General features: G+C 53.3%; 7 protein-coding genes across 7 annotated transcripts; 5 read left to right on the top strand and 2 right to left on the bottom strand.

Moving 5' to 3' along the window:
* Positions 1-2,767: 2,767 nt before the first annotated feature.
* Positions 2,768-3,499, top strand: PSV08DRAFT_252257 (uncharacterized protein; the record flags this gene model as incomplete). The annotated part of the gene is made up of 1 exon (XM_066092454.1): positions 2,768-3,499. The coding sequence occupies one exon, from the start codon at positions 2,768-2,770 to the stop codon at positions 3,497-3,499; it is 732 nt and encodes a 243-aa protein (XP_065948013.1).
* A 417-nt stretch (positions 3,500-3,916) lies between these two features.
* On the top strand, positions 3,917-5,977 carry PSV08DRAFT_382455 (glycosyltransferase; the record flags this gene model as incomplete). Its single annotated transcript, XM_014222455.2, has 4 exons — positions 3,917-3,981; positions 4,122-4,968; positions 5,091-5,420; positions 5,513-5,977. The coding sequence occupies 4 exons, from the start codon at positions 3,917-3,919 to the stop codon at positions 5,663-5,665; spliced, it is 1,395 nt and encodes a 464-aa protein (XP_014077930.1). The 3' UTR covers positions 5,666-5,977.
* A 5,354-nt stretch (positions 5,978-11,331) lies between these two features.
* Positions 11,332-12,780, top strand: PSV08DRAFT_20014 (uncharacterized protein). Its single transcript, XM_014222454.2, has 2 exons — positions 11,332-12,205; positions 12,340-12,780. The coding sequence occupies exons 1-2, from the start codon at positions 11,461-11,463 to the stop codon at positions 12,741-12,743; spliced, it is 1,149 nt and encodes a 382-aa protein (XP_014077929.1). The 5' UTR covers positions 11,332-11,460; the 3' UTR covers positions 12,744-12,780.
* A 629-nt stretch (positions 12,781-13,409) lies between these two features.
* Positions 13,410-16,098, bottom strand: PSV08DRAFT_382452 (uncharacterized protein; the record flags this gene model as incomplete). The annotated part of the gene is made up of 4 exons (XM_014222453.1): positions 13,410-13,485; positions 13,947-15,790; positions 15,841-15,868; positions 15,986-16,098. 4 exons carry the CDS (start codon positions 16,096-16,098, stop codon positions 13,410-13,412), a joined length of 2,061 nt encoding a protein of 686 aa, XP_014077928.1.
* Positions 16,099-16,250: 152 nt separating this feature from the next.
* Positions 16,251-17,563, top strand: PSV08DRAFT_211436 (uncharacterized protein). Its single transcript, XM_014222452.2, has 2 exons — positions 16,251-16,835; positions 16,902-17,563. The coding sequence occupies exons 1-2, from the start codon at positions 16,447-16,449 to the stop codon at positions 17,362-17,364; spliced, it is 852 nt and encodes a 283-aa protein (XP_014077927.1). The 5' UTR covers positions 16,251-16,446; the 3' UTR covers positions 17,365-17,563.
* A 229-nt stretch (positions 17,564-17,792) lies between these two features.
* On the bottom strand, positions 17,793-21,858 carry PSV08DRAFT_211433 (AAA domain-containing protein; the record flags this gene model as incomplete). The annotated part of the gene is made up of 2 exons (XM_066092091.1): positions 17,793-17,827; positions 17,943-21,858. The coding sequence occupies 2 exons, from the start codon at positions 21,856-21,858 to the stop codon at positions 17,817-17,819; spliced, it is 3,927 nt and encodes a 1,308-aa protein (XP_065948012.1). The 3' UTR covers positions 17,793-17,816.
* A 374-nt stretch (positions 21,859-22,232) lies between these two features.
* PSV08DRAFT_211431 (uncharacterized protein) lies at positions 22,233-24,209 on the top strand. Its single transcript, XM_014222451.2, has 3 exons — positions 22,233-22,364; positions 22,423-23,701; positions 23,753-24,209. The coding sequence occupies exons 1-3, from the start codon at positions 22,299-22,301 to the stop codon at positions 23,869-23,871; spliced, it is 1,464 nt and encodes a 487-aa protein (XP_014077926.2). The 5' UTR covers positions 22,233-22,298; the 3' UTR covers positions 23,872-24,209.
* The last annotated feature ends 294 nt before the right edge of the window (positions 24,210-24,503 follow it).

The raw sequence follows: 24,503 nt of genomic DNA, 5'->3' as shown, positions 1-24,503 counted from the left end.
AAATCTGACCCTTACAGGCGCTGCTGCTTACCATGTATCTGTGCGCTTGACTGAACCCGTCGCTAAATATGTGCTAGATGTGGATGGTGTGCATGTGTGAAATCAAGCCCCCATGTGACTGAAGGACGCTAGCGGCCTAGTTGATTGTAGCTCGCAAGCCAGCAACCACACCACCCGCCCCCAGGCCGCTTGTTTGCCCATCCAATTCCACCATACGCGATTTGTATCGCGACTACTGGCGAAATCCAGAATACACAGCATGGGCACAGCTCCGTATCTGCTGACACCCGATCTATCTGTGCGCGCAATAGATTCCAAGGCTGGATAGCGTTTCACTCGATGATCGGACGGACTGGGATCAAGACAAGTCGTCACTGACCGGACAGCAGGATTTTAGAGGACATGGGGACTTGGATGCAGGCCTTTGTACTGCTACCAATTCAACAAGTATCGTTAGAGGGATGCCTTGCGCCGGGACCTGCAAAGAGTAACGCTCTTTTGTTAAGGGTGCCGTCAATAAGCGAATGAGCTCGACCGGTGCATCGTCTCCTGCCGATCAGAACTACTGATCGTTTATCAATATAGCCAGGTGTACCGATGGTGGTTTGTAAGAGGATAATGTCAGATGGTCGAGAAGAAAGCGACAGTGTTGTCCACCCCAACAGCTGCGCGGTCTCTTCTGATTCGGCAGCTGTACCGAAAAAAAAAACTGCGCGTCGATTAGTGGACTGCAGGGATCATTTACATCTGTATCTCTGTATCGTGGGAGTAGGAAAACCACTCGCTATCTTCGATCATGACCCTGAAATGTCTCAGATGAATCAAATCCACCAGTCTGATCTGGTCAGCGCTTGCGCTCTTGTTACGTCACTGGCGTGTTGCTGTCCTTACACTCGACCAGGGCAGCCTGGGAAAAGCCTATGTTTCCAGCGCCATCTACAAAACATTCTCGGAACGTTGCGCGAGTCAGGACAAGATGCGAATCTGGTGCTGCAACAGTTGCTGATGAGGATGCAAGCGACGGGATGGAGAGAGTCATCCTATCATGCCAGATCTTTGCCAGCTGCAACAGATACTGAAAGGCCATGCCATTGCCCAGGCTGTAGTTAAAAATTTTCTTGTAGGGAAACACATGATGGGAGTCGATGTTCAACCCCCCCTGTCCCCACCCACTAGGGACGTGTGGCCCGACTCGTCAGTTGAGGCTTGGTATGGGTTCAAAGAGGACTTCCGAAACAGGCAACTTGAAGAGCGAGTGACCGAATTAGGTAGATGGTGTCCAGATTGTGGAGAGGGTTACAGCAGGTGGGAAAATAGAGTCAGACCAACCGGCCCTTGTCGGATAGGGAAATGACTAGTCAGTGAGCAAAGATTGCTTGGAATGCGAGAGAGAGAGAGAGAGAGAGAGGAGAGCAAAAAAGGTAATCAAGGTCGCGACATGCACAACGAGGCTCCCACGGCTAGAAGATAGAGGGACAGCTTCAGCCCTGCGACTGGCAGGTGCACTATGGCATTTGAGGCTCTATATGTGTACGCTTCTTGGGTCCCTGCCTCTCATTATGCCGTGCAGAAGCGCGCAGCTGCATGTCAACAGCGACAAGGTCGGCATTTCGCGAGGAAGCGGCACACGATCCGCAATACGCGGAGGACCAACTTGCCGCCATGCCCTATGGTAGATGACGCAATTCCCGGAAGTGTCGTGATCAGAGTACGCAGACGGTCAGTAGTTTTGCCGTATGCGGTAATCTCGTATGGGAGTGTGTAATACTAGAGTCTCGGCCTTTTTGTGGGATTAGTCTGACAGCGTTGTGGGCAGCCGGGGCATTTTGAGCAAGATGATTTTGGGGGAGGGGGGAGGAGGAAGTGGTACGATCAAGTTGGAGGAGCAAGAGAGAGTGCAAAATAAGTCTCTGTGTCTTGCTGCAGAGGTTGTTTGATGGAAGTGACATAGGGAATTCCATGCAGGGAAGGCGCCAACGCCCAGGCCGAGTGTCGTTGGATCGCTCACAGGATGGGCGGCCACCCAGCATGATATATTACATGCATGATGCATGGGCAGGCTGAGGACGACACATGGCGGGTCAACGAGGCTATTGGGTGCGCGTAAGTGATTCCGCGGGCCGAGGGTTGGATCTGCAAGAGCATGACAGCAACCCCGTCTCTGCAGCGGCGTACAGGAGGATGAAGGCATTGGGTGGGCGGTTTGGCGACGATGCAGGCGGGCGGCGGGCCATGTCGGTCTTGATCCGGAGCAGGTACCTTTCCAAAGTGGTAGGGGCAGGGGCAGAGTGGAAATTGAATGCAGCTCGCCAGTCGAGCGGGTTCTGCAAGTGGCAATGAGTCCGGGTTGGGAACGAGGCATCAGCCCACGTAGGAGGACTACATGGCACTAGCGGATGGATGAATGGCAGGCAGGCCAGAGGGCGCGAGAGCAGGCAGGCGAGCAGGCGAGCTGGCGAATCACATGACCGAGGCGGGCGTCAGGGCAAGCACGCTGCCCAGGTCGCGCCGCGGCTGCAGGGTGCAAAAAGGCTCGGCTACAGGTTGACAGATGGATTAATTTAGCAAAAAAGAGACCCTGGAAGGCTGGGCCATGGTTGCAGCGGCTGCAACACCGCGATACCGAGGGCTCGCTCGTGTCGTGGCGGGAGTGCAGGCGGCGCAGGCAATCAATTGGCAGTGGCGGGAGTGGGAGCACGTCGCGACGCAGGCTCGAGACGCCAGCCCTGCCGCCAGACGAGCATGGGCCGGGCCAAGACGAGCGCGTATGGCTCTGGCCGGAGCTTGGTTGCTGGAGCTGGCCGGTGCTGGCTGGTGGTGCTGGCTGGTGGTGCTGGTGCTGGTGCTGGTGCTGGTGCTGGGGCCGGAGTGGACGACTCCGCTTGCAGCGGCTAGCGCATGGACAGTGGAGGAGGAGGAGCAGAGAGTGGGCAATGGGCAGTGTGTACTTACAGTAGCACTGTTAGGCAGAGCAGCCTACAGGCCTAGAGCAATTCATCTCAGATGGCCTGGCGCCAAGCGGGGGCACAGAGTATTGGCCATGGACCCATCGATCATCAGCCGCATCGCTCGCACAGCACAGCCCGCCGCCGGCCTGGGGCGTCAGGAGGACGGCCATGCAACAGCAGCTGGGGCACACAGGCGGGCGGAGCGCCCTGGTCCAGCATGGCGCCATGAGGTGAGCATGGCGGGTGGGCGTCGTCGTCGTCGTCGTCGTCGTCCGTTGCGGTGGTGGTGGTGGGGGGGCCACAGGCAGCCTGTCTCGTGCCCTCGTCGTCCTCGGCCTGCCAGTGTGTGTGTGTGCGTGTGTGCGTGTGTGTGCACCAGAGCACCACCAGCTCCAGCACCACCACCAGCACCACCAGCCAGCACCACCAGCCAGCACCACCAGCCAGCACCACCAGCCAGCACCACCACCGGAGCAGCCGCGGGGCGGTTGCACCACCGCAAATGGCCCTGGTCAGCAACGCAGACCACAGTGCGTGCAGTCGATCCCTGACAGCGCTGCATCCAGGGTGCCTAGGCGTATGCGAGCGATTCAACGGCTGGCGGGATCCAAGCATCCATGGGATGACGCTTTGGCACAAAGACGCATGTGCTATTCCCGACTCGTGTCGCCCCTCCCCCCCCACCCATGTCGCCTCTGGAAATTCGCGACTACCTCATGCTCCAGCCATGTTCACACTACCCCAAAGTCTGCTAAGGGAATCTCATGCAGCTTAAACAGCGCCGGGAAGCGAAACATGTCCTCGCCGCCCTAGCCCGCTCGCAAGCATACGTGTTTAAATACCTGTCACTTCCGCTTCTTCCCCGATGCAAGCGGCTTTTCACTCCCACCATTCGATGTGATCTTCGTCTACCATACTCTGTCGAAGCTCACATCCCGCACTCCCACACTCGTTGGCCGCCCGCCGCCATGTTTCCCTTTTCACTGACCCTGTTCCCCAATTGGAGCTGGCTGTGTATCTTTGTCGTGCTTTTGTATGTTTGACAGTCCCATTACCACTCCTCCTACTCCTCCTCCTTGACCTCCTCCTTGACCTCCTCCTTGACCTCCTCCTTGACCTCCTCCTTGGCCCCCTCCTTCCCGCTCCCGGGACTACACTGACTCGCTACCATAGTTTGTTTCGCTATGTCCGTCTTTGGGTCAACCTCGCCAGCAACTGGACGTATACGCCCATGCAGCCTGTCGACGACCCAACAATCACCTCCAAGGACATGACGGTAATCATTCCCACCGTTGCCGAGGATCTCCAGCAATTGAAAGAGACGGTCCAAAGCGCATATCGCCTCGAGCCCTTTGAGTTGCTACTCGTCACGCCTGACTCGCGTGTCAAGCGTGTCTATCAGATGGTCGAAGAGCTCGGCAGCCCCAAGATTATTCAGGTCTTGTCCGTCAGCCAGGCCAACAAGCGTCGCCAGCTGTGCCGCGCCATTCCCGAGGTTGAGACCAAGATCACGCTTCTTCTCGACGACGACGTCTGGCTGCCTGAAAAGTTCACCAAATGGATCCTGGCTCCCTTTGAGGACCCACGCGTGGGCGGAGTTGGCACCAACCAGCAGATTCGCCGCTTCAACCGCTCTAACATTTGGGAATTTCTAGGCGCCATCTACCTGGTCAGGAGAAATTTCGACTGCACCGCCTGCAACTGGATAGACGGTGGCCTGCCCTGCCTGTCCGGCCGCGCCGTAGCCTATCGATCGGAGATTTTGCAAGACCCCAACTTCACTTATGGCTTCACACACGAGACTTGGGGCAGCGACCACTTCCTCAACGCCGACGACGACAACTTCATCACCCGCTGGCTGTTTTCGCACAACTGGAGAATTCAGATGCAGAACCACCGCGAGTGCGAAGTCGAGACGACGCTCGAAGACGACTCCAAGTACCTGCGGCAATGTCTGCGTTGGGTCCGTTCCAACTGGAGGAGCAACCTGACTAGCTTGACCGAGGGTTACATGTGGATGGTGAGTTTGCTAGTTCCAATATTTGCACAAATTTCGCGTCGTCGAGGCGCCAAGCCTGCCCCTCTTTTCACTAGCCGGCCGGCGCATAATGACCCTTTTGCTGACACCACTTGACCCGACAGAGGTACCCATGGTCACTCTATGCCGTCTTCCAGACCACCGTCACCCAGTGGGCGTTCCTGCTCGACTGCGCCCTGCTTGCATCGGCCTACTTTGCCCTCTGTGAGACTGGATATTACCCAGCTGACGAGGGCCAACTGTCGCGTGCCGACAAGTGGCAGCGCTCGCTTCTGTGGACACTGTTTATCGCGCACTGGGTCTTTGCAAAGACGATCAAGCTAGTGCCGCATCTGCTAAGGAACCCCGGCGACGTCCGCTTCGTCCCCGTCTCGATTCTCTTCGGCTATTTCCACAATCTTATCAAGCTCTACGGCTGCATCACCGTCACCGAGGTATGTTTTCCCATCCCCCCGCCTATATCAAAACGGCAACCAGCATCATCACTGGCAACCCATCTTTGACATGACTGACATTTGTTGATCAGACTACATGGGGCACCCGTGAGGGCGCCGATGCAGACGACAACATCCGAATGTTGCCGATCCCGCCGATGGCAGCGATTACGCCTCCCCTGACACCTCCGCCAGGCGGACGCGTCCTCCGAGAGCGATGCGCCGGTTTCCCGATGATGAAGTAGACGACCGTTTCCACTTTTTGGTTTCGCCATTCTAGCCCTCGGCCACACGATTTTTTTCCTGGATGCCGCAGTCATGTTAGACGCATCTCAGCCTTTGATCAGCCTTTTTTTTTCATTATCTCGCACTATTATTACTATTACTTTGGAGCATGGCCCGACATGTGCCAGGGGCATGCAAGGTAGAACAGCATCGTCTTGTTTCCCAGTATTTTTGGAGCGTGGCAGCTCTCGGATACCACCAAAAGGGGCCCGGTTGGGATGATTGCATGGTGTTTTGGCGTTTGACGGCGCGAGGCCGAACGAAATTTGCAGCGTCTATTTTTTTTACTTTTCCTGGCGATGTCACGGTGTTGGTCAATAGCCAACCGTTGTAGTTTATGCAAAAAAAAGTTGCAATGATATGGATTTTGTTGGACAGGCTGGTCGTCTCGCTTCGAGACGGGATTCGCGCAAACAGGACCAATGTGGATGCCAACAAGACAAGCTGTTTCCCAAGCAACAAAGACAGGCGCACATGCATGGCATGCCGCAACCACACAGCACCCTGGTCAGGTATCTGGCTTAGGCGTGCTACCCGCGCTGCACGGCCTACAGGTAGCGCGAACCATCACCCGCTGGCCTGCCCGATGGCTTCCAACTTGATCTGGAGTCTGAGCCGAGTCGAGGAGTAGTGGGCGGCATGTTATCTCAAGAGGGACTACGCTACTCAGGCCATGGACAGGGCCATGCAATGCAGGCCAAAGGGGAGTCCAAGACGGCAGGTGCGAAGGGGGGCCGTGTATGTGTGTGTATGTACATATGTGGCATGTATGTATGTATGTGTATGTATGCTGCGTACCCAGCCTGTAGGCATGGCGACGGGGAGGAAGGGAAGGGGGGCCCTTTGTTGCAACGAACCCACTCGCTCTGCAACCGGGCCTGCACTCTGCACAGTGTCTGCACTCTGGGCACTCGCACTCTCCACACTCGGAGGCACTTCGTATCTCCGCATGCGGCCGTCGCCTTAACCCACGCCGATGCAAGTACATGTGTACTACTCGACTACTCGCTCGACTACTCGACATGGACAGCAAATAGGCGCTGCGGCGCCGTGGCTTTGGCCTCTCCCGCACCGCGCCCGCCCTCGACTGAGCACCAGCCAGCAATGGGCGGCGGCCGCAGCCTCCTCGGGCGCCCCCCCCCCTTCGCCCACCCACGGCCCTCGCCCATGGGCCCTCTCTCTGCTCCCCGCCAAGGCCTTCAGACGACGCCCTCCCCACTGACGACCTGTACGCCCACTCAAGCGGGCCTGCATGCTGCACGGCCTACTCGTAGTCGCGCCTCCAGGGAAACCTTGCCGGCGCCGAACTTCTCATGCACACTCGACTTCGCTTGCCCTCAGTAATCATCATTGTGCGTTGCGGCAATTTCACGCACCACCCTGCACGCCCACGACGCAACACACCCACGCCCGCCCGCGGGGACAAGAGCAGCAGACGGCGCAAAAAACAACGGGCGGCCAGGACGAGCATGCGCCTCGGCCTCGAAGAGCGACGGCGAGTCAGCACGTCGAGCGGCAGAGACCCTTTTTGTAGCAAACCTTATGCTTGTCGTCCCGCTCCCGCAGGCCTGTGTGTCCAGAGGGCAACAAGCTCAGACGCTAACCTGGCGCCGACCGCGGCGCGACGCCAGGCCCATAGCTCTCCACCTCTCCACCTCTCGTCATAGCTGCCTGTTCGCTATCCCACCCCCGACTTTCCCCAGCAGAGACAGCATCAAGCACCACGCTGTACACCTTTCCACCAACGCTTCGCGGCCAAGTATCTGCAAGCCTTGCTGTCCCGCGGCCCCCGATGCACTGCATCCTCGCACACGGCCTAGGCACGGACTCGCAGTTCGACTGTGGTGAGCCGTGCCCAAGCACCCCATACTACCACGGCGCGGAACATTTTCATTGGTGCTTCTGCCGATCCGAAATTCTCCAAAGGCTCAGGTGCAGCCTGGGCGCGCGTGCGCGCCACACACGCACCTGCGCTGCGCCCTTGTGCTTGCCAGTCCCTCGCAAAGTCCCTCATCGAGATGGCTCTACTAATGCCAATCTACGTGGTTGCAACATGGCGCAATCACGTAGCGTGCGGCCACGCTTCACTGCACCCGTCAATTGTCGAAATCCCATGTCGCCACCTGTCTGTGCCCGCCCGCCCGCCCGCCTGCCTGTCTGCCTGCCTGCACCACCTTGACAATAAGCCCTCGCCTAATATGTAACACTGATGTGGTTATTGTTGTCCTTGTTGTTATTGGTCTTGCATCTTCTTCTGCTTGCCATTTGTCGTCTCCCACGTTGCTCGTCACCACACAGCCGCATCCATACAGCCGGGTCCCAGGCGAAAATTCTGCACCCTTCGCTTCACGCGGCGACATACGATTTCGGGTTGCATGTAAGCAACCTGCACTCATCGCATATATTTCCCTTTATCTTGCCTAGGAATTATACTTCCGCGCCCTTATACCCGTACACTGCAAGGGGACATGCCTCGTCAACCCCACTCAATCTTACTTTTGGCGAAAGTGGGCTGGACTTGTCAGACCAATATGACGATAGTAGGGATAAAGCATTTCCCCCCTCCAGCCAACCGCTGCCGACGGAATTGTCTGGTAGTAATGACTGTCTGACGACATCGGACATGGAAACCTGGCACAAAAGGCCTGGGCCTGTTCAATACTTCGTACCAGGCTCTCTCTAGTCGGCCGGTTTCATCTGCTCATGATCATGTCACATTGTCTGACACCATGGCCGCTAGGCCGGATCCGGTGTGCCGAGCACGGACTGCGCTTTGAAGAATCTGGGGTGGGGGTCTTGCGCAGTAAACTTGGAATTCGACATCTGCAAAGCGAAAACATTTTCCGATTTCATCACAAACAACGATGTGCTCGGCCTTGTGTATGCCCGAAATGTCAAAATTTGTAAATTTTCGACATGTCTGGTGCATCCAATTTTCTCCGGCGCCGTGCATGGATGTGCACACGTAGATTTATGTATCTTGGGGGTGCTTCAACGACGTCACGAAGCGGACGTGTCAAATGTAGTGCTCGCACTCGCGCCGAGCCGGTCCTGAACCGAGATCGAGCTACAAGTGCAAGCCCGACCTAGAACTGGTCCCGTGTCAGGATGGATAGATGTAAAGCGACGATGGCTGGCCACAGGCGGCTGCGGGAGATCTTGCGGCGAAACTTCTACGGCCTGCATGCTCAAAAGGTGTGACATGGCATTCGCAATATCTACCCAGGTCACGTGCCTAGTCCACATCTAGTCATTCCAGGAACGCAGCTGCATAATTCACTGTCGTGCCCGGGAATGATATCGTCATTGCTGTCTCTTTGCGGCGCCAACTCCACTGCTTGCGCGTCGAGTAGCGCCGTACGAAAGTGTACTCCTGCCGACACCCCTACTAGCATATATGGACTCGGTACAATAGCGATGGGTCCGATCCTGGCCGATCCAGGGTGCGCTAAAACATCCCTAAGAATTGCCTTTTCCATGGTTCGTCGATCTTTGCAAGATGACGACGTCCGACAACGCTCTTACAGTAAACCTTCATTTGCGTCCCCACACAACCACGACGCAAAACTATTATCCCCTGCAGCTGCACGTCAATGCTGCGCGCCACTAAAGCCACACTTGACCCTCAGCCGCATCTTCATCTCAGTGACCAGGAAACCTACCCTCTTGAGCAACGCTGACGGGCGGCCCTTTGGCCCGAGCGAGCCACAGCGCGTATTACTACTCCATAGTAATAAACGCGCTAAAATGTCGTGCAGGGCGACTGAGCCCGTCGCTGACTCGACTTTTGTCTGGATCAAGGGTCTTGCCTGTCTTCTCCACAATCACGGCTACACTCGCTGCGTCCAGACTTTTCAACCCCACCCTTTTCTTTCTCATGTTAAAACTGCCGGATAGCCTCTCCGTCTCAGTCGACTTTAGGCGTTCTATCCCGCACGAGTCAGCGTTCGATGTTTCGTGTAGTCCATCTCAAGCACCATGGCATCTTTGACGCACACATACTACTACTACTACTACTACTACATGCTACTTACTTACATTGCTTGATAAGACGCGGTACGTATTCTTTAGCCACGTCCACTAACGGGTGCTGACGGATGATGGGCAAACGGGTGTGGATACGGAATCATCTAGTGCTCAGCAAATCTCTGCCCGTGCCAACTTTTGCTCACAATTCTGAGGTGACACTCGCGACCTAACAAGGATGACCCACTTTCAGACCCTCTCTTTTGGGAATACCGAAAAGCATCTTCCGCCCACTGGTGGAGTTACTAGAGGCGCGGATCGGGAGTGTTGGACACGTTGAGCCACTACAGTGTCACAGCTTGATGGCTACAGGCACAGGGCCGACGGCTTTTTTCTTCTTACTTCGTACATGCTGCGACATGCCGATGCCTGCCCCTCGGCATAGGCCGTCCACACGCCGCGCCCATCACATGCGACACCACATACATCTCAAATGCATGAGATAGTGCAGAGCCTCACCCACGTCTTACGCACGAAAGACGACTTTGTTTGTTGAGCTGCGCGAGCCACGTTCGGCCCTTCTCCGGCCCTCTTTCCTCCGCTTACCCCTCCTTCGCTTCCACTTTTTCCCACTTTGGCTTTGGGAAATACTTGACAATAATGATGCAGTTTTTTTTTCAAGGCACGTCAAGTAACGCAGGGAAAAAAAAACTGCCAAGCTTCAACGCAGCGCGGTTTCATCTTTGCAAGCGGAACTATACTACAGTTTCGACTGACCTCGTCCATGGACGACGGTTGTTTCCAGCTACCCCACATTTTTTTGTCAGCTTTCACAGGCCTGCAGTTGAACACTTGTCCTCCGTGTGTGGCTGGCAGACACGGGACAAGTAAGCGCCTGTCGCTTGCCCTGGTCGGGAGCAACTGCCTTTTCAACCCACGTCAATACTTTGCCGGCCGGCGTGCGTGTAGAGACATGCAAGAAGTATCTCCGTCGTGCGCTCGTTGGCCTGACACATTGCTATGGGTTGCGCCCTTTTTAGAACTGTGAGGCCTAGACGCAGGCCTCGCAGGTGCTATACACCTAGACTGCTGCTCGTAGACCCCCGATTAATCCGTATGCATGACATGCAGCTAGTGTATTTGCATTTGCATCGCTAAGACTTGAATCGACGATGTCCTATCGCGCCCCATGTCAGTGAAGGAAAGGTATCCCCGGCCAATGTTTTCAGACTGGATGTCTACATATACATGGGGTACCGATTGTTCTGAAATTCTAACAGTCTATGCCCTCATGCACTCTACAGCTGAACGGTAGTTGAACGAATTGTTTACTCAAGATGGTTTAGGGGTTACGGCCCCTGGGCCATGAAGTCTTGGCAAGTGTAGTCAATCAAGACATTTACCAGCTTTCTGTTCACATGGAACACTTCACAAGACGATAGGGTGATTGACCTGCTAACATGCTTTTATACCCTATGTGTCTTGACTGCTCAATTAAGGCTATAATGTTGGTGGGTACAGGGCCCGTCCTCCTCGGAGCCTCATTACCCCGCCAAATGCGGAGAGCGTTTAGGTAACGACTCAGTGGCATAGCAACAGCGATAGCAAAACAGCTATTTGAGACACTCTAGGCCCTCGTGGCACTTTCCTCCATGTAATACTCAGCAGCTACTGCAATCAAATCCGCATCTTCTTCTGCAAGCCACCTCTACCATCACATCAGCAATAAAGCTTCTTTAGCACACACACACACACACTACTATCCGACTTTCAACCAATCAACTGAATCATGTCACAGCCTCACCAGCGTATCCTGGATTCGCACATCCATCTCTGGCCCTCGACAGCAACGTCATCTTCTGAACATGGCTGGATGGCACCCAACCATCTTCTCGCCAAGCGCCACGGAATCTCAGACTATCTATCTATTGCCTCATCACCACCCCCTGCCGGGTTCATATATGTAGAAACAGACCGCTACCTACCATCACCATTTCCTAGCGATATTTCTTCTTCCCCATCCAGCGAGCAAGAAATCGAAGAAGCAAAGCAAAAACTCTCACAATGGGCCGCACAACCACTGGAAGAAATCAAATTCCTCCGACGGATTGCAGAAGCCAAACCAGATGACGGCGATGGCTTTACCCCGCAAGAAGCAGATAAAATGCTTGGGTGTGTGGTATATGGTCCTCTGCACTTGTCGCCTGCTTTATTTCGCATCTACCTTGAGCTAGCGGAGCAAACCGCGGGACCCCAGCTGTGGAGCAAAGTCGTGGGATTCAGGTACTTGCTCCAGGGAAAGGGTGACGGCGTTGTGCAGCGCATGCTGCAAGAGAATGAAGAGTCATGGGTTAGTAATCTGAGTGTTTTGAGACGCGGAAACGATGGTAGAGGCTGGGCCTTTGATGTTGGAGTTGATATCAATCGAGATGGGACTGGACCCATGGGAGCGGTTGGCAAGTTGATTGCAAAAGTGAGACAGGAAGAAAAGAAAAAAGGCGTTGAAGAGGGAAAAGGGGTGAGATTCGTCTTGAGTAAGTATCCCTCTTTTTACTCTCTTCCCCTAATTCTCCTACCTGAAAGCGTTTCTTCTTTTCTTTTCTTTTCTTTTTTTGCAAAATGCAACCAAGACTTGAGGGATAAATCAACTAACAAACCAAAAAAACAGACCACCTCGCAAAACACCCCCTCTCCCCTTCTGCCCCCATCCCATCCCCCATTTGGCTCTCCTCCCTCTCCTCCTTCTCCTCTGACCCCTGCGTTTCCATGAAATTCTCCGGCTCCCTCAACGAATTCATAGACACGCCCAGTACCCCATCTGACATCCCCACTCTCGTTAATACCCTCTCCCCCTTTTTCAACCACGTATTCCAGTCTTTCGGCGCCCGCAGGATTATGTTCGGCAGCGATTGGCCCGTGTGTAACGTCGGTGGGCCAAAGGGTGAAGCAGGGAATTGGTCGCTGTGGAGGGAAGTGGTGCAGGGGTGCTTGGAGGCTAGGGAGTTGAGCGAAGAGGAGAAGGAGAGTGTGTGGTGGGGGGCCGGGTGTGCAGCGTATGCGTTGGCTGTGTGATTTTGGATTCGACTGAATTGAGACCGGAGGGCGGAAGGAAGGAAGCGGGGAAAGAGGGGAGAGGGGGTGTAAAAAGGATGTTGAGCCTTGGTAGATGGGAAAGTGACGTGACATGACCTGATTTCTAACTCTTTCTTATCACTGAAATGAACTTATATTGCACACGCACCACCCTCTTTTCTTCGTAGCTAAGATATTTTGATGTGTTTAAACCATTGTTCTTTCTACCTCGCAAAAATCTGTCACACAAATCTAGAAAAACCCAGCCGGAGGGGAGGGATACACACACACACACACACAAACGCATCTGTCTATCTTCTTTACAAAACCGGGCCTTTCACACATCGATAAACCACCATCCACAAAGGAATACATCATCCACGAAGGAACAAGACAAAAGAAAAAGATCTAAACAGACTTCACACACCGTCCGACCTCCTCACACATCGACAACTGTACTCTTACCTTTTTTCATCTTGCATTCAAAAAAACCTCAAATACTCTCTACATTCGCTCCCTTACATCTCCATGTCAAACAAAAAAGCCTATGTCCTCACCTAACATCACCTCCATCTCCTTTTTCTACGAAAAGAAAAAAAAACCTCCAGCTCACAACATCCAGTCCCCCCCTCCGTTACACAAATACACTCCTTCATCTTCGGTGAATCACCACTCTCTCTTCTTCTTCTTCTTCTTCTTCTTCTTCTTCTTCTTCTTCTTCTTCTTCTTCTTCCCTTTCAACCTAACGAATATATATATATAAAATCCACAAAAACAAAAAAAAAACATATGTTTGGTAAAAAACAAGTCTTCAAAATTTAACACCCAACTCAAACCTTACCACGGGCCATGACGAGAACTTTAACAGCGACACTAGGAATTTTGGAAGCAAAAAAAAAAACGCTAATATAGGTGTGATTGAACACAGATAGCAGGATGTAATCGATTTACCCCCGGCCCCCCAGAAAAACCCCCGATGGAGTATGAAAGCAATTTCATCTACACGAAAGGAAAATAGGCTAGAGAGGTGTTGCGTGTGTGTGTGTGTGAAGAAGAAGACGAAGAAGAAGAAAAAGCAAAGAAAAAAAGCCTTGAAATCCTTAAAATTCCGGGGTATAAAACTATTCAAAAGGAGCACTTTTTTGTATTTTTAACCCCCCCCCCCCCTCATAACCACAAATTCTAGCACCCATCCCCCCTTACACATAACCCTCCCCAACCCCAAGCAACACAAGAAACGTTGCCTTCCCACCTTCTCCGCCCTCCCCTCCCCTCTCCGCCCTCACCACCCCCAAATAAGCCTCCAACTCCTCATCATCCGTAATCTGCACGCCGACCTCTCTCCCCTCTGCACCCCCTTTATACGCTATCAGGCCTTCCAGCTTGCGTACTTCTGTGCCCGGGTGTTCGCGGGTAGCCAGGTTGTGGAGTTCGGATAGAGAAGGGGAGTGTAGGATGGAGAGCCAGAGGGATTTTGTGGGTAAAGGGGTTGAGGAGTGGGGATGGAGGCGGAAGTAGATTGGAAGAGGGGTGGTGGTGGTATTGGTGGTGGTGGTGGTGTTTGAGGGCGGGTAGTATGTGTGTTGGTAGTGGGAAGCGGGTTGGTATTGAGGGGGTTGGTAGCGGGGTTGAGATGGGTAGTCTGGGATGGGGAGGATGGAGGCGTCGCTGGCGGCAAGGAGGAGGGAGGGGTCGATTTGGAGGTCTGAAGGGGCGGTGGGGTAGGATGTTTGTGGCGGTTCTTCGCGGGTGATGTTTGCATGTGGGCGCTCCTTGGAGCTCAGCGTTGTGGAATGAGGGGCGACAACAGGCGGCGCCGGTCCTGGGCCTGGTCCTTGGTGGACCTGCCGTTTCTTATTTGGATCTTTGGTTGCGTTCTCCTGTTGTTGTCTCTTCGTGACGTCTCGAGCCAGAACTTCGAGTGCTCTTAGTTTCCGCGCATAGTCTGGGTCGTTTTCGCCTTGTGAGAGCGCCTTTACCAGGTGCTCAGACTCATTGACCCAGGCCTGCTTCAGTTCTGTCCACTGTGTTTCACCCGCCTCGAGCTTGTTCGTAAAATGAGCTGTTTTCAGTTTCTCAGCGAAGGCGCTTCGTACGCGTCTCGTTTGCTCGGGGTTGAGACCAAGAATATTCTTTGCGTCGGCGAGGCTCATCCGTGTATTCAGAGTTCGTAGGCGCTTCGTGACATCCATGCAAATGACATCTAGTGACAAGGCCCGCTGGCCTTTTGGTCGAAATAATGCATCGTAATTCTGTAGCACTTCAGGTTCCTGCTGGAAGACTTCTGCCAAATGTGCATTTTCCTTGATAAGCTGCTGTACAATCTGCGCCCACTTCTCAGGACCAGCAATCGTCTTCTTGACAACCTCCTCGGCCTTGCAGATATCGAGAAAACGCACTCGTAACTCGCGATACATGTTGTTATCAAGACAAAGGTACGCCTTCGCTTCGTCAATGGTTGTTTCGGACGGAAATCGAGGAGGCTCGCCAGGCGCATCTGCGGGCAGCCCAGCCCAGCCGCGGGTTCGTCTTCGTCGTTTCCGCGTGCGCCATTTCTCGTCGCTCTCAGCCTGCAGTTGTTGCTGTCGTAGTTGTTTCCGGAGCACCTCCTCTGGGCTCAAGCCAGCAGTGTCGGGTTCAGGGATTATAGGTCGCGCTTCTTCCGACTGTTCCGCAGACCCATCGTCCACTTGTTCCTCTTCCCCACTCTCATCCTCGCTTGAAGACTCTTCTGCCAGTATCGCGTTTCCAAGCTGATTTATGAGGCCTTTACCAGGTATAACCTTGGTTTTCTTCTTCTTCGCCTTCTTCTGTATTCGCCTATCGGTCGTCGGTGCCTTTTTCGGCTTGGAGACACGCTCTCTAAGTAAAAGCTTGAGTCTGAGCCGCAGACGGAGCAGTTCACGGTCGCTGATGTCGAAACCCTCAGCTTGCAGGATATCCATCATCTCCTTCTGAGTACAATTTTGTTCCCATAGTTGCTGGAGCCGTGCGACGAGAGCGGGGTTTTTGTATGCTGGGTTCTGTTTGCTCGGAAAGTCCCATCGCTGCCATTGTGTCAATCGTGATGGAAAGAGAATGATTACTGGCAACGCACCTTGAACTGTGTCTGGAACGCCCGCTTACTGTAGAAAAACAGTCAGTATTCCATTGTTCAAAGACAGAAGAAAGAGGGTTCGATGACAGCCGCAAGATGTACGGCGACCGGGGCATGCAATTGCGCAATAATCCCACATGCATACCTAGGAGTAAATCCCCGAACCTCCCAATACGCTATGACTTCTTCCAAGCTCTTCCGCTCTTCGACGTAGAGGCGATAGCACACGGCCTCTTTATCGTCCCAAGAATAAACCATTGGTGCAGGTCTGCGACGCGGCCGATTAAACTATGACGGAAAACTATGGCAGGCGTTTCGCGTCCGTTGCGCAGTTTGCCAAGAACCCGCCTCGGCATGGAATATACCGACGGCACTACTTCACCTCCTCGGACCTATTATCGTGGCGGTCTGGCGCAGCGCGGCATATGTATCTCGTGGCCTCTTGAACGGGCCGTTATGGTCTCAATTCATCTGTTGCTTGCGGTGTAAGAAATACCTCTAGCCTATATACCTTTCCGCAACTCTCCCTCCTTTAAACTGTATCCCACGTGCCCCGCTGTCTACCCTCTCCGTTAACCCTACACTCCTACATTTACATACGTGACCATGTCGCACGGACGCAAGAACAGTCTATGGACGCCCCCCGTGGTGCAGACGCCGAAGCTGCTAACCGGTAAATCAATGATGATTACCGGCGGCGTGACGGGCATCGGCCGCGCCATTGTCCTCGGATACCTGCAGCACGGCGCAAACGTCGCTGTGAACCACCTTGGAGACGACAAGTCCTCCTCGCAGTACCAGTCTCTGGTCGATGAAGCCTCCCACATCCTTGACGTGAGCAAAGAAGACGTAGAAAAGCGACTCGTCGAAGTACCCGGCGATGTCGGAAACCCGGAGACGGGCAAGAAAATGGTGGCAGCAGTGGTGGAGCGATGGGGTCGCCTGGATGTAGTCATAAGCAACGCGGGTATTTGCGAGTTCAAGGAGTTTTTAGAGTATGGATTCAAAACTCGTTTTGTGTGCGAAGGAAAATGCTGGAGAGCTAACATATGATCCCTTAGTATCTCGGAAGATCTCTGGACCTCGACCCTAAATACCAACCTCACGGGCGCATTCCACACTATCCAAGCCGGCGCAAAGCAACTCTCGACCCAGTCACCCCCAGGTGGTTCCATAGTTGGTATCTCGTCTATTAGTGCACTGGTCGGAGGCGCGTACCAGGGCCATTATACACCCACAAAAGCTGGTGTGCTCTCACTGATCCAGTCATCAGCGTGCGCGCTCGGAAAACACAACATCAGATGCAATGCCCTGCTGCCTGGCACAATCAAGACACAGTTGAACGAGAAGGATCTAGAGGATGAGGCGAAGAGAAAGTACATGGAGGGCAGGATACCTCTGGGTCGTACTGGTGTACCCAGTGACCTTGCTGGTCCAGCCGTCTTCTTGGGCAGTGACTTGAGTTCATATGTTAATGGGGCCCAACTGTTGGTTGATGGCGGGTTGTTTGTAAATCTGCAATAGATGTAAAAAAAGAAATACAATTAGATCGAATAACGAAATGGTCACGTGTCACTTCTTCTGTGCCAGCACGCTTTGTGAATTCCCTTGCTTCCATCTAGTATCCTCACTAGGTTATGTAGAACGTACGACGGAAATCCACGATGTAGATGCTGCTGTGTCCATGCATCATGAGATGGTGTAATACGCGAGATGAAATGGTATAATACCACAATGGTGTTGACCTTGGATCGGAACAATCGACTCCCTACTTTGTGAACTTGAAGGCAGTCAAGATGAACGGCGTAAATATCATGTGGAAATGGCCTAATAACAGTGAAATGCCCACTTTTGTACCGGGTATGGTGCCAACTCCGTCGCTGTGATACCCATGGATAACACCGATAAACACGAAATGCTACATTGTCAATGATGTGCCTTCAGTATGAGACACTGCATCGGATTTGCAACGCTCATCATAGTCCCCTCGATTAAGTAACCTGTACTTATGTCAGAACATGATTGATGCATTTTGTACCCGACCATCACCCAGAAGAATTGTGCGTGCTGCCACATGCAAGCATTAGACAAAATAAATGTACTAACCTCAGCAATGTTCTGGCGCTCAATGTAGCTTTCCTGGTTCGCATCTCGTCCCACACGCCAATACACATCAGTGTAATCAGCGCAGTTCATCTCACGCAGGAACTGCTCATCGTGCGTGATGACCAGCAACTGGAAGTTGGCCTGCCTCCTGCGGCTCTGAATGATCTGGGATAGAGACTCTGCAAGCCCCTTGATGTTCTGTTGATCAAGATTGGTAGTGGGTTCATCGAGCGCGATGAGACCGCAGTTTGTACCGAAACATTCAGCAAGTGCAAGACGAATGACAATTGAAGCGAGGACCTTCTGGCCTGCAGAACAACGACCCCGCATGTCCATCTCGGTATCCTGCTTGACCATTACAACACGGTAGTTGTATGTCCGGTTCCCTTTACCATCGCCGTCAGATGCAATGCGGATCGTATCCACGTCTGTACCCTGGTATGCATTCCGCCAGAGTTCAGCGAGGATACGGTTGATCTCCTCCATCTTGAGCGTGTGGTACTTCATAATAGCCTTATCTAGGGCGCCAGCATAACGACCCAAGTCTTCAATGGCAGCCTTAGTAGTCTCGACCTTGATGTGCGCCTCACGATATTGTTGCGCGGAATCTTTGTAGAGGTCCTTGTACTCATCCATGAGCTCGGTTAGCTGGTCGTCTTTATTCTTCATATCACGTTCAACACCCGTCTTCTCAATGTTGAACTGACGGTACTGTAGATCCCAGTGCTCAGCTTCACGCTCGTAATGCTCTTTATCGCGTTCAGCGCCCTGCTCCTCCAGCTGTCGAATCTCTGATTCCAAGCCGTCAAGGGAGCGCTTTGCTTTTCGATAGCGAAGGTTGTCGCTGATGGAGCGTTTACTTGTCTCTGTATCGCGGATCGTGTCTTCAATCTTCTTGATCTTTCGAGTCGTATCGGTCATATTTGCCTCGATGCGAGCAATCTCGCCTTGAAGATTCTCAATCTCTCGGTGAGTCTGAGCAAGTTGCTGCGGACCGCCACGTTCGATATAGGCAACGATCTCTTCGCTCGCTTGGTTGAGTTGGCGAAGACTATCGGACAATCTTGAAGCATCGTCGTGAGCCCGTTGAACACGCTCATTGCCACGACGGTTGACATCATCGTACTTGTATTGTGCTTGCTCGATTTCAGGATCAATGTTTTCAATGTCCTGATCAAAGCCGCGCATGGCCTCTCTTTGCTTGCTATTTTCCTTCTTCAACTCATCAACGCGGTCGGAGAGAGCGCGCTTCTCCTTCAACTTGGACTGTGCACTGTTCAGCTCCGCGCTGATATCACGTACACTCAACTCAAGTCTATTGATGTTGCTGCGTGACTTGTCTCTGGCTGCAGAAAGCTGGTCAAGTGCGCTTCTGACGTCGCGGCTATCATCAGAAACCTGCTTTAGGTCGATCTGGATGGCATCGATTCCCCGCGACAGCCCAGCAGACTTTTGCTTTTGTGCCAGCTCTTTGATTTCAGCCTCAAGCTCTCGTACCCTTGCGTGATATCCAACAATGGTTTGCACCTCTTTCGTCAAAGACTCTACTTCTTGTTTGGCGGCCTCCAATTCATAAACAACAGCATCTTGGTCTTCAAGTTGCTTGTTGAGAGTCTCTCGCTCCGATGTTAGCTTAGCGAGGTTCGCCTGCATAGTGGGAAGTTCAGTGTCACGAAGCCTACTCGCCAATTCGTAGCTGGGTTTGGCGCTGCGAGCCGCCTCCAGCTCAGCGAAGATTTCGTCCGCATTGTCTGCATCCATGTTTTTCTTCGCTCTCGCGATGATGTCCTTCAGCCCTTTTATGAAACCGGCTGTAGTGAAATCTTCCTCGTGATCATCATGCAGAGTCCTTTTGCAGAGCCGACAGATATTGTGTTGCTCGGCGTACTCTAAGCACTTGCTCATATAGTCAATTTGTGCCTCGAACTTGGCCTTGTCTGAGGAGACTGCTTCGTATTCCTCCTCAAGTTGTTGCAGAGTCTCGTCGAAATCGGAAATGTCGTCCTTCTGTATACATTTTTTGACCGAGGTTTCGTATTTTTGAAGCTCGGCACGCTTCTGTTTCACTTGCGATTCTAAGCTGGATAGTTGGAAGGTGACCTGATCCAGCTTCGATTGCGCAATGTCACGACGAGACGTAGCCTCTTTCACTTTCTCTACCTTCTCGGAAAGCACCTGCTGGTAGGTTGTCTCCAAGGTAGATGGATCCCAGTCTGAATCGACAAGCTGGGAGATACGTTTGTCATGAACTTTCTCCATAGTTACCAAGCTATGTTGTTGGTTCTGCAGCTCGTCCCGCTTCACGTCAATAGAGGCAGATTCCCGCGCTTGCTTTGATGCGTCACCAAACTCAGCAGTCAAGCGTTCTTTGCGGTCCTCCAATGTCCGCAAGTTACTCGAAGCTTCTGATATGCGTTCGTCATACCGCTCTGAGGTAGCTGTAGCTGCAGCATCTTGCAACTGCTTCTCGACATCTCGTTTCTTGGCTTCAAGAATGGCCTCGCTGCCTTCGTCTGCCCTGATCTGGTTCATGAGTTTTTGGAGCTCTGAAATGCGCTTATCGTTGTTCGTTATTTGACTACGGGCGGACTCTTTGCTCTGACTCAGTCCAGATTTACGTGTGTTCAGCTGGTTGAGGATCTCTTGGGCCTCACGCAAATCGCGCTGGGATTCTTCCCGTGCTCGATCTAGAGCCTTGTTCTGGTCGCGAGACATCTTGGTCAAGATCTGCAAGAAGTCAGCCACGTGTTTTTCTGTGATATCGTAATCGAATCCTCGGATAGCATGTCGCTTTGCGGCTTCCTTGATTGCATTTTCGCGGTATTGAATCTGCTGCTCGTGCTGCTCTTTCTGTGCCTCGTATTTTCCAATCTCGCTTTGCTTTGCTCCTAGCGCATCGCGTTTATCTTCCAGATCACTCTTGAGTTCAAGATATTGCTCTTTGAACTCTGTAACTTGCGTGGAGTATGTAGCGACTCGCTCCTCGTACTGATCCAGCATATCCTGAAGCTCCTCATCTGACTCGGCTAGCTCTTTGAGGCTGTCTTGCAGCTCTGCCACATTTTGCTGGTTAATGCTGAGTGTCATGCGCTTGGCGTGTAATTGAGCAACAATCTGCTCAAAACGTGCAGCATGGCTGTAAGCGTCGCTCGCTTTGTGCTGGGCCTCAGTGCATTTGGAATCCACTTCTGTGTACGTTTCGCGCAACTTCTCGATTTCGTCAAACAGTTTAGCCTGTCTGTCCTCGCTCTTCTTTGCCCGCGTCTTGTCCTCTTTGGCATTGGCCTCGATGATCTTGAGTTGGCCGAGATCGACGTTCCGCGCTTTCCGAATCATCTTGATGTTCTCAATGGCCTTTGTGTATTTCATGGCCTCGAAGATCTCGTCAAACTTCTTCTTGAGGGCGGTGGGGTCTGCCAATGGCCACAAGCTGTCTTCCTGGTGGCAGAAAATGACGTTCTCAAGTATAGCCTTGGACACGCCCAGGTATTGGGGGATGATCTGGTCGAGTTCGGCGACACGGGTCGAGATGGAGTGCTTTTCGCCATCCTTGATCATGAGGAGAGAGCCCTCGAGCGTCTTTTGGCTGCGGGCGTTCTTCTTGACGGTGACCTGGAGATTGCGGGTGGCGACCATGCGCACGCCAGAAGTGGAACGGAAGGACAGCTTGACCTGGGCAAGGAGCTCCTTTTCGTTGCGCAGCTTGGGGTCGTGGATGAAGGCGCCGCCGCTTTTGCTGTTTGGGGGGAGGTCGCCGGTGGTGGCATATTTGAGCGACTCGATGATGGTCGTCTTGCCAGAGCCGTTCCAGCCGACAATGAGGGTCAGCGGCGCGGTAAAGACAATGGTCTCTCCTTTTTCGGGGCCAAAGGAGCGGATGCCCTGGATCATCATGCGGTCGATCTTGGACATGGCGGCAGCAGTGGGGATGGCAGCGCTTGGCGGGCGCTGCACTCTCTTGCCTTTGGCCTCTAGTTTTGGTGGTGGTTGTGGCGGCCCTGGCAGTGGCCCTGGTGGTTGTGGTGGAGGGGCACTTGGTCGCGTCGTGCTGACAGCGACACGTGACGGCAGCCTGGAGTTCGTGGGCCAGAAGGACGCGGTGTCACGTGACAAAAATGATGACGTCATGTCTGTGCTGGAGGACAGCCTAAGCCAGCATTGTGGCTGCGGGCGTCGGTGATTGTTCCCCCAAGCGCAGCCTTGCCGGTGAGGACAGGACAGCGGCCGCCATGACAGGCGCCGGATGCTCAGACTTCCAACCTCCCACCTCCCCTCAAAAATATTCCATCCCTCGCCAGCCCGGGCAAACGCCCTGTACCTCCCCGTGATCCCACCCGCCTGTACGACACCGCATGCTGAGTGCCGCTGCGGTGTACTGCGACGCCGCCATGGCGCAATTCCCGAACGGTGGTGCTGAGGTATGCGCGACCCCACTTGCTGACTAGGCTGGGCAATTCTGAAGATGGTGACTTGTAGATGGGCCTCAACTCCATGGCTGGGATCCCGATGCACCCTCACCGTCCGGACCTCAACGGTCTGCCAATGGACAATGTGATGCAACACATGGATCTGGACATGTCTTCGCTTGACGGCACAGACGGCCAGAGCAGCGCTTTCGCTTTTGCCGACCCACAAATGCAGCAGTCGGCCCTGCCACCAAACAACACCATGGCCACCGACATGCAAATGACGGGTGCCGGCGCAGGCCCGCTGCCTACGGGCTTTGGCGCTCCTAACATGAATCCCTCTGGCAGCACGCTCACCGAGTTCACAAAGCGCCGCAACTGGTCCCAGCGCGTGCTCGAAGAGCTGCGCGACCTGCTACACATTCTAACACCCGACGGCAGAATCCTCTATGTGTCCGCATCGTGCAAGTCTTTGACCGGCTGGGAACCTTCGCATATCATGGGTCGCTTCATTAACGAATTTATTCACCCGGACGACATTGGAATCTTCGTCAAGGAGTTCAACGAATCCATCGCATCCGGCAACCCATTGCGCTTCTTCTACCGTTTCCGCAAGACCGACGACTCGTGGGCCATCTTCGAGTCCCATGGCCATCCGCACCTCAGCAGCGACACGAACACGTTCGCGCCGCCAAACGCCATCAACTGTCGCGGCTTCTTCATGATGGCCCGCCCCTACCCGACCAAGAACGCCGCCCTCCTCGACTCCTTCCTCGAACACAAGATTGAAAACGAGCGCCTCATGAAGCGCATAGCCGAGCTCAAACGCGAAGAGCAGGACGAGCAGGACGAATGGGCCAAAAAAGCTGACGGCGCCACAGCCTCCATGACAGCCTCCGAGTCGCACGTCACCCAGAACATGAGCCAAGCAGATGCCGCGTCATACGCACAAATGCCGCCGCCGGCGAAACCAGTTGTATCAAACACTGCCCTCACACGGCAAAACCTCGACGAAGCCCTTGCCGCAAGTAAGCCCGACAGCATCAACGACAAGATGGCGCGGTATGAGGGTGCGAACCATCTCGAGACAATCGAGATGTTGACCGGTCTCCGCTACAGGGACGGCGAGCGCTCTCAAGGTATAAGCACAGGTGACGCTAGTCCTAACCTCATACGCGGTGATGCAGGCATACAGATATCTTTAGACCGTGACGGCAGAAACTCGTCAGAAAAGAAGAAGAAGCTGAAGATTGCAGACGAGTACGTGTGTACCGACTGCGGAACGCTGGATTCACCCGAATGGCGAAAAGGCCCAAACGGACCAAAGACGCTCTGCAATGCTTGTGGATGTAAGCAAACACCTCTTCCAAGTAACAAAATTGCATGCTAATCAACTACAGTACGTTGGGCAAAGAAAGAAAAGAAGAAGCAACAAGGTCCAAACTCGAGCTTGCAAAGTGGCAGCGGGGTGATGCATACACCAGCGATGCCTATGCACAGTAGCACTGGCAGCAGTTGAACCCTTGAAAGGCCACGCATTCAGTCACTATCGATTTCTTTTCTCTCTCCCAGTTTGATTCGAAACCAGCGATTTGATCAGGATCTAATGCGGCGTCTTGGGCTATTTACTTTTTTGGAAATTTACTCACCGGGATACATGGGACTGGCATATCAATGGCGTTGAATCTGTACACTTTATCATATATTCGGCTTTGTTGTTTCAGTGCTGATTGGCAGAAAAATTCCCAAGACCGTGGATAGAATCGGACCGGGCACGTGATACCACTGTATTTGCCAATTACAAGTAGCGTCAACATATGTAGAATCCGTCTCTATCTCTATAAAGCAGATTATCTTCCTAACAAGTAGGATCTGAGTCTTGTATTTCTTTCTTTTTCTGTTGTGTTAGCGGTAAATAGCGCAGATAGTTGTTCACATGACCTGAAATCCATAATTACGCCGATCGCCATGGCAGAATGCAATTTCCATAACGCACTTTCTTTCCGATTCCAAAAGCACAGTGTCACGAGAGCGGCTTCCTGCAGCCTTTTTTCCCCACCCACCTGGCTATCTGCATCTGGCCCGCATTTAGCGCTGTGCTTAAAAACACCACACTTCACGTAAGTGGTCCAACTAAACAAAGAGCGCCGC

This window comes from Bipolaris maydis (genome assembly GCF_028858645.1).
Source record: "Bipolaris maydis strain C4 unplaced genomic scaffold PSV08scaffold_17, whole genome shotgun sequence".
NCBI lineage: Eukaryota > Fungi > Ascomycota > Dothideomycetes > Pleosporales > Pleosporaceae > Bipolaris > Bipolaris maydis.
This window is presented reverse-complemented; position numbering and strand designations above follow the sequence as displayed.

Coding starts and splice junctions, on each gene's coding strand:
- PSV08DRAFT_20014 (XM_014222454.2), top strand. CDS start 11,461: ATGTCACAGCCTCACCAGCGTATCCTGGATTCGCACATCCATCTCTGG. Junction 12,206..12,339: donor AGGGGTGAGATTCGTCTTGA/GTAAGTATCCCT, acceptor CCAAAAAAACAG/ACCACCTCGCAAAACACCCC.
- PSV08DRAFT_211436 (XM_014222452.2), top strand. CDS start 16,447: ATGTCGCACGGACGCAAGAACAGTCTATGGACGCCCCCCGTGGTGCAG. Junction 16,836..16,901: donor GAGTTCAAGGAGTTTTTAGA/GTATGGATTCAA, acceptor ATGATCCCTTAG/TATCTCGGAAGATCTCTGGA.
- PSV08DRAFT_211431 (XM_014222451.2), top strand. CDS start 22,299: ATGCTGAGTGCCGCTGCGGTGTACTGCGACGCCGCCATGGCGCAATTC. Junction 22,365..22,422: donor TCCCGAACGGTGGTGCTGAG/GTATGCGCGACC, acceptor GGTGACTTGTAG/ATGGGCCTCAACTCCATGGC. Junction 23,702..23,752: donor GCTCTGCAATGCTTGTGGAT/GTAAGCAAACAC, acceptor AATCAACTACAG/TACGTTGGGCAAAGAAAGAA.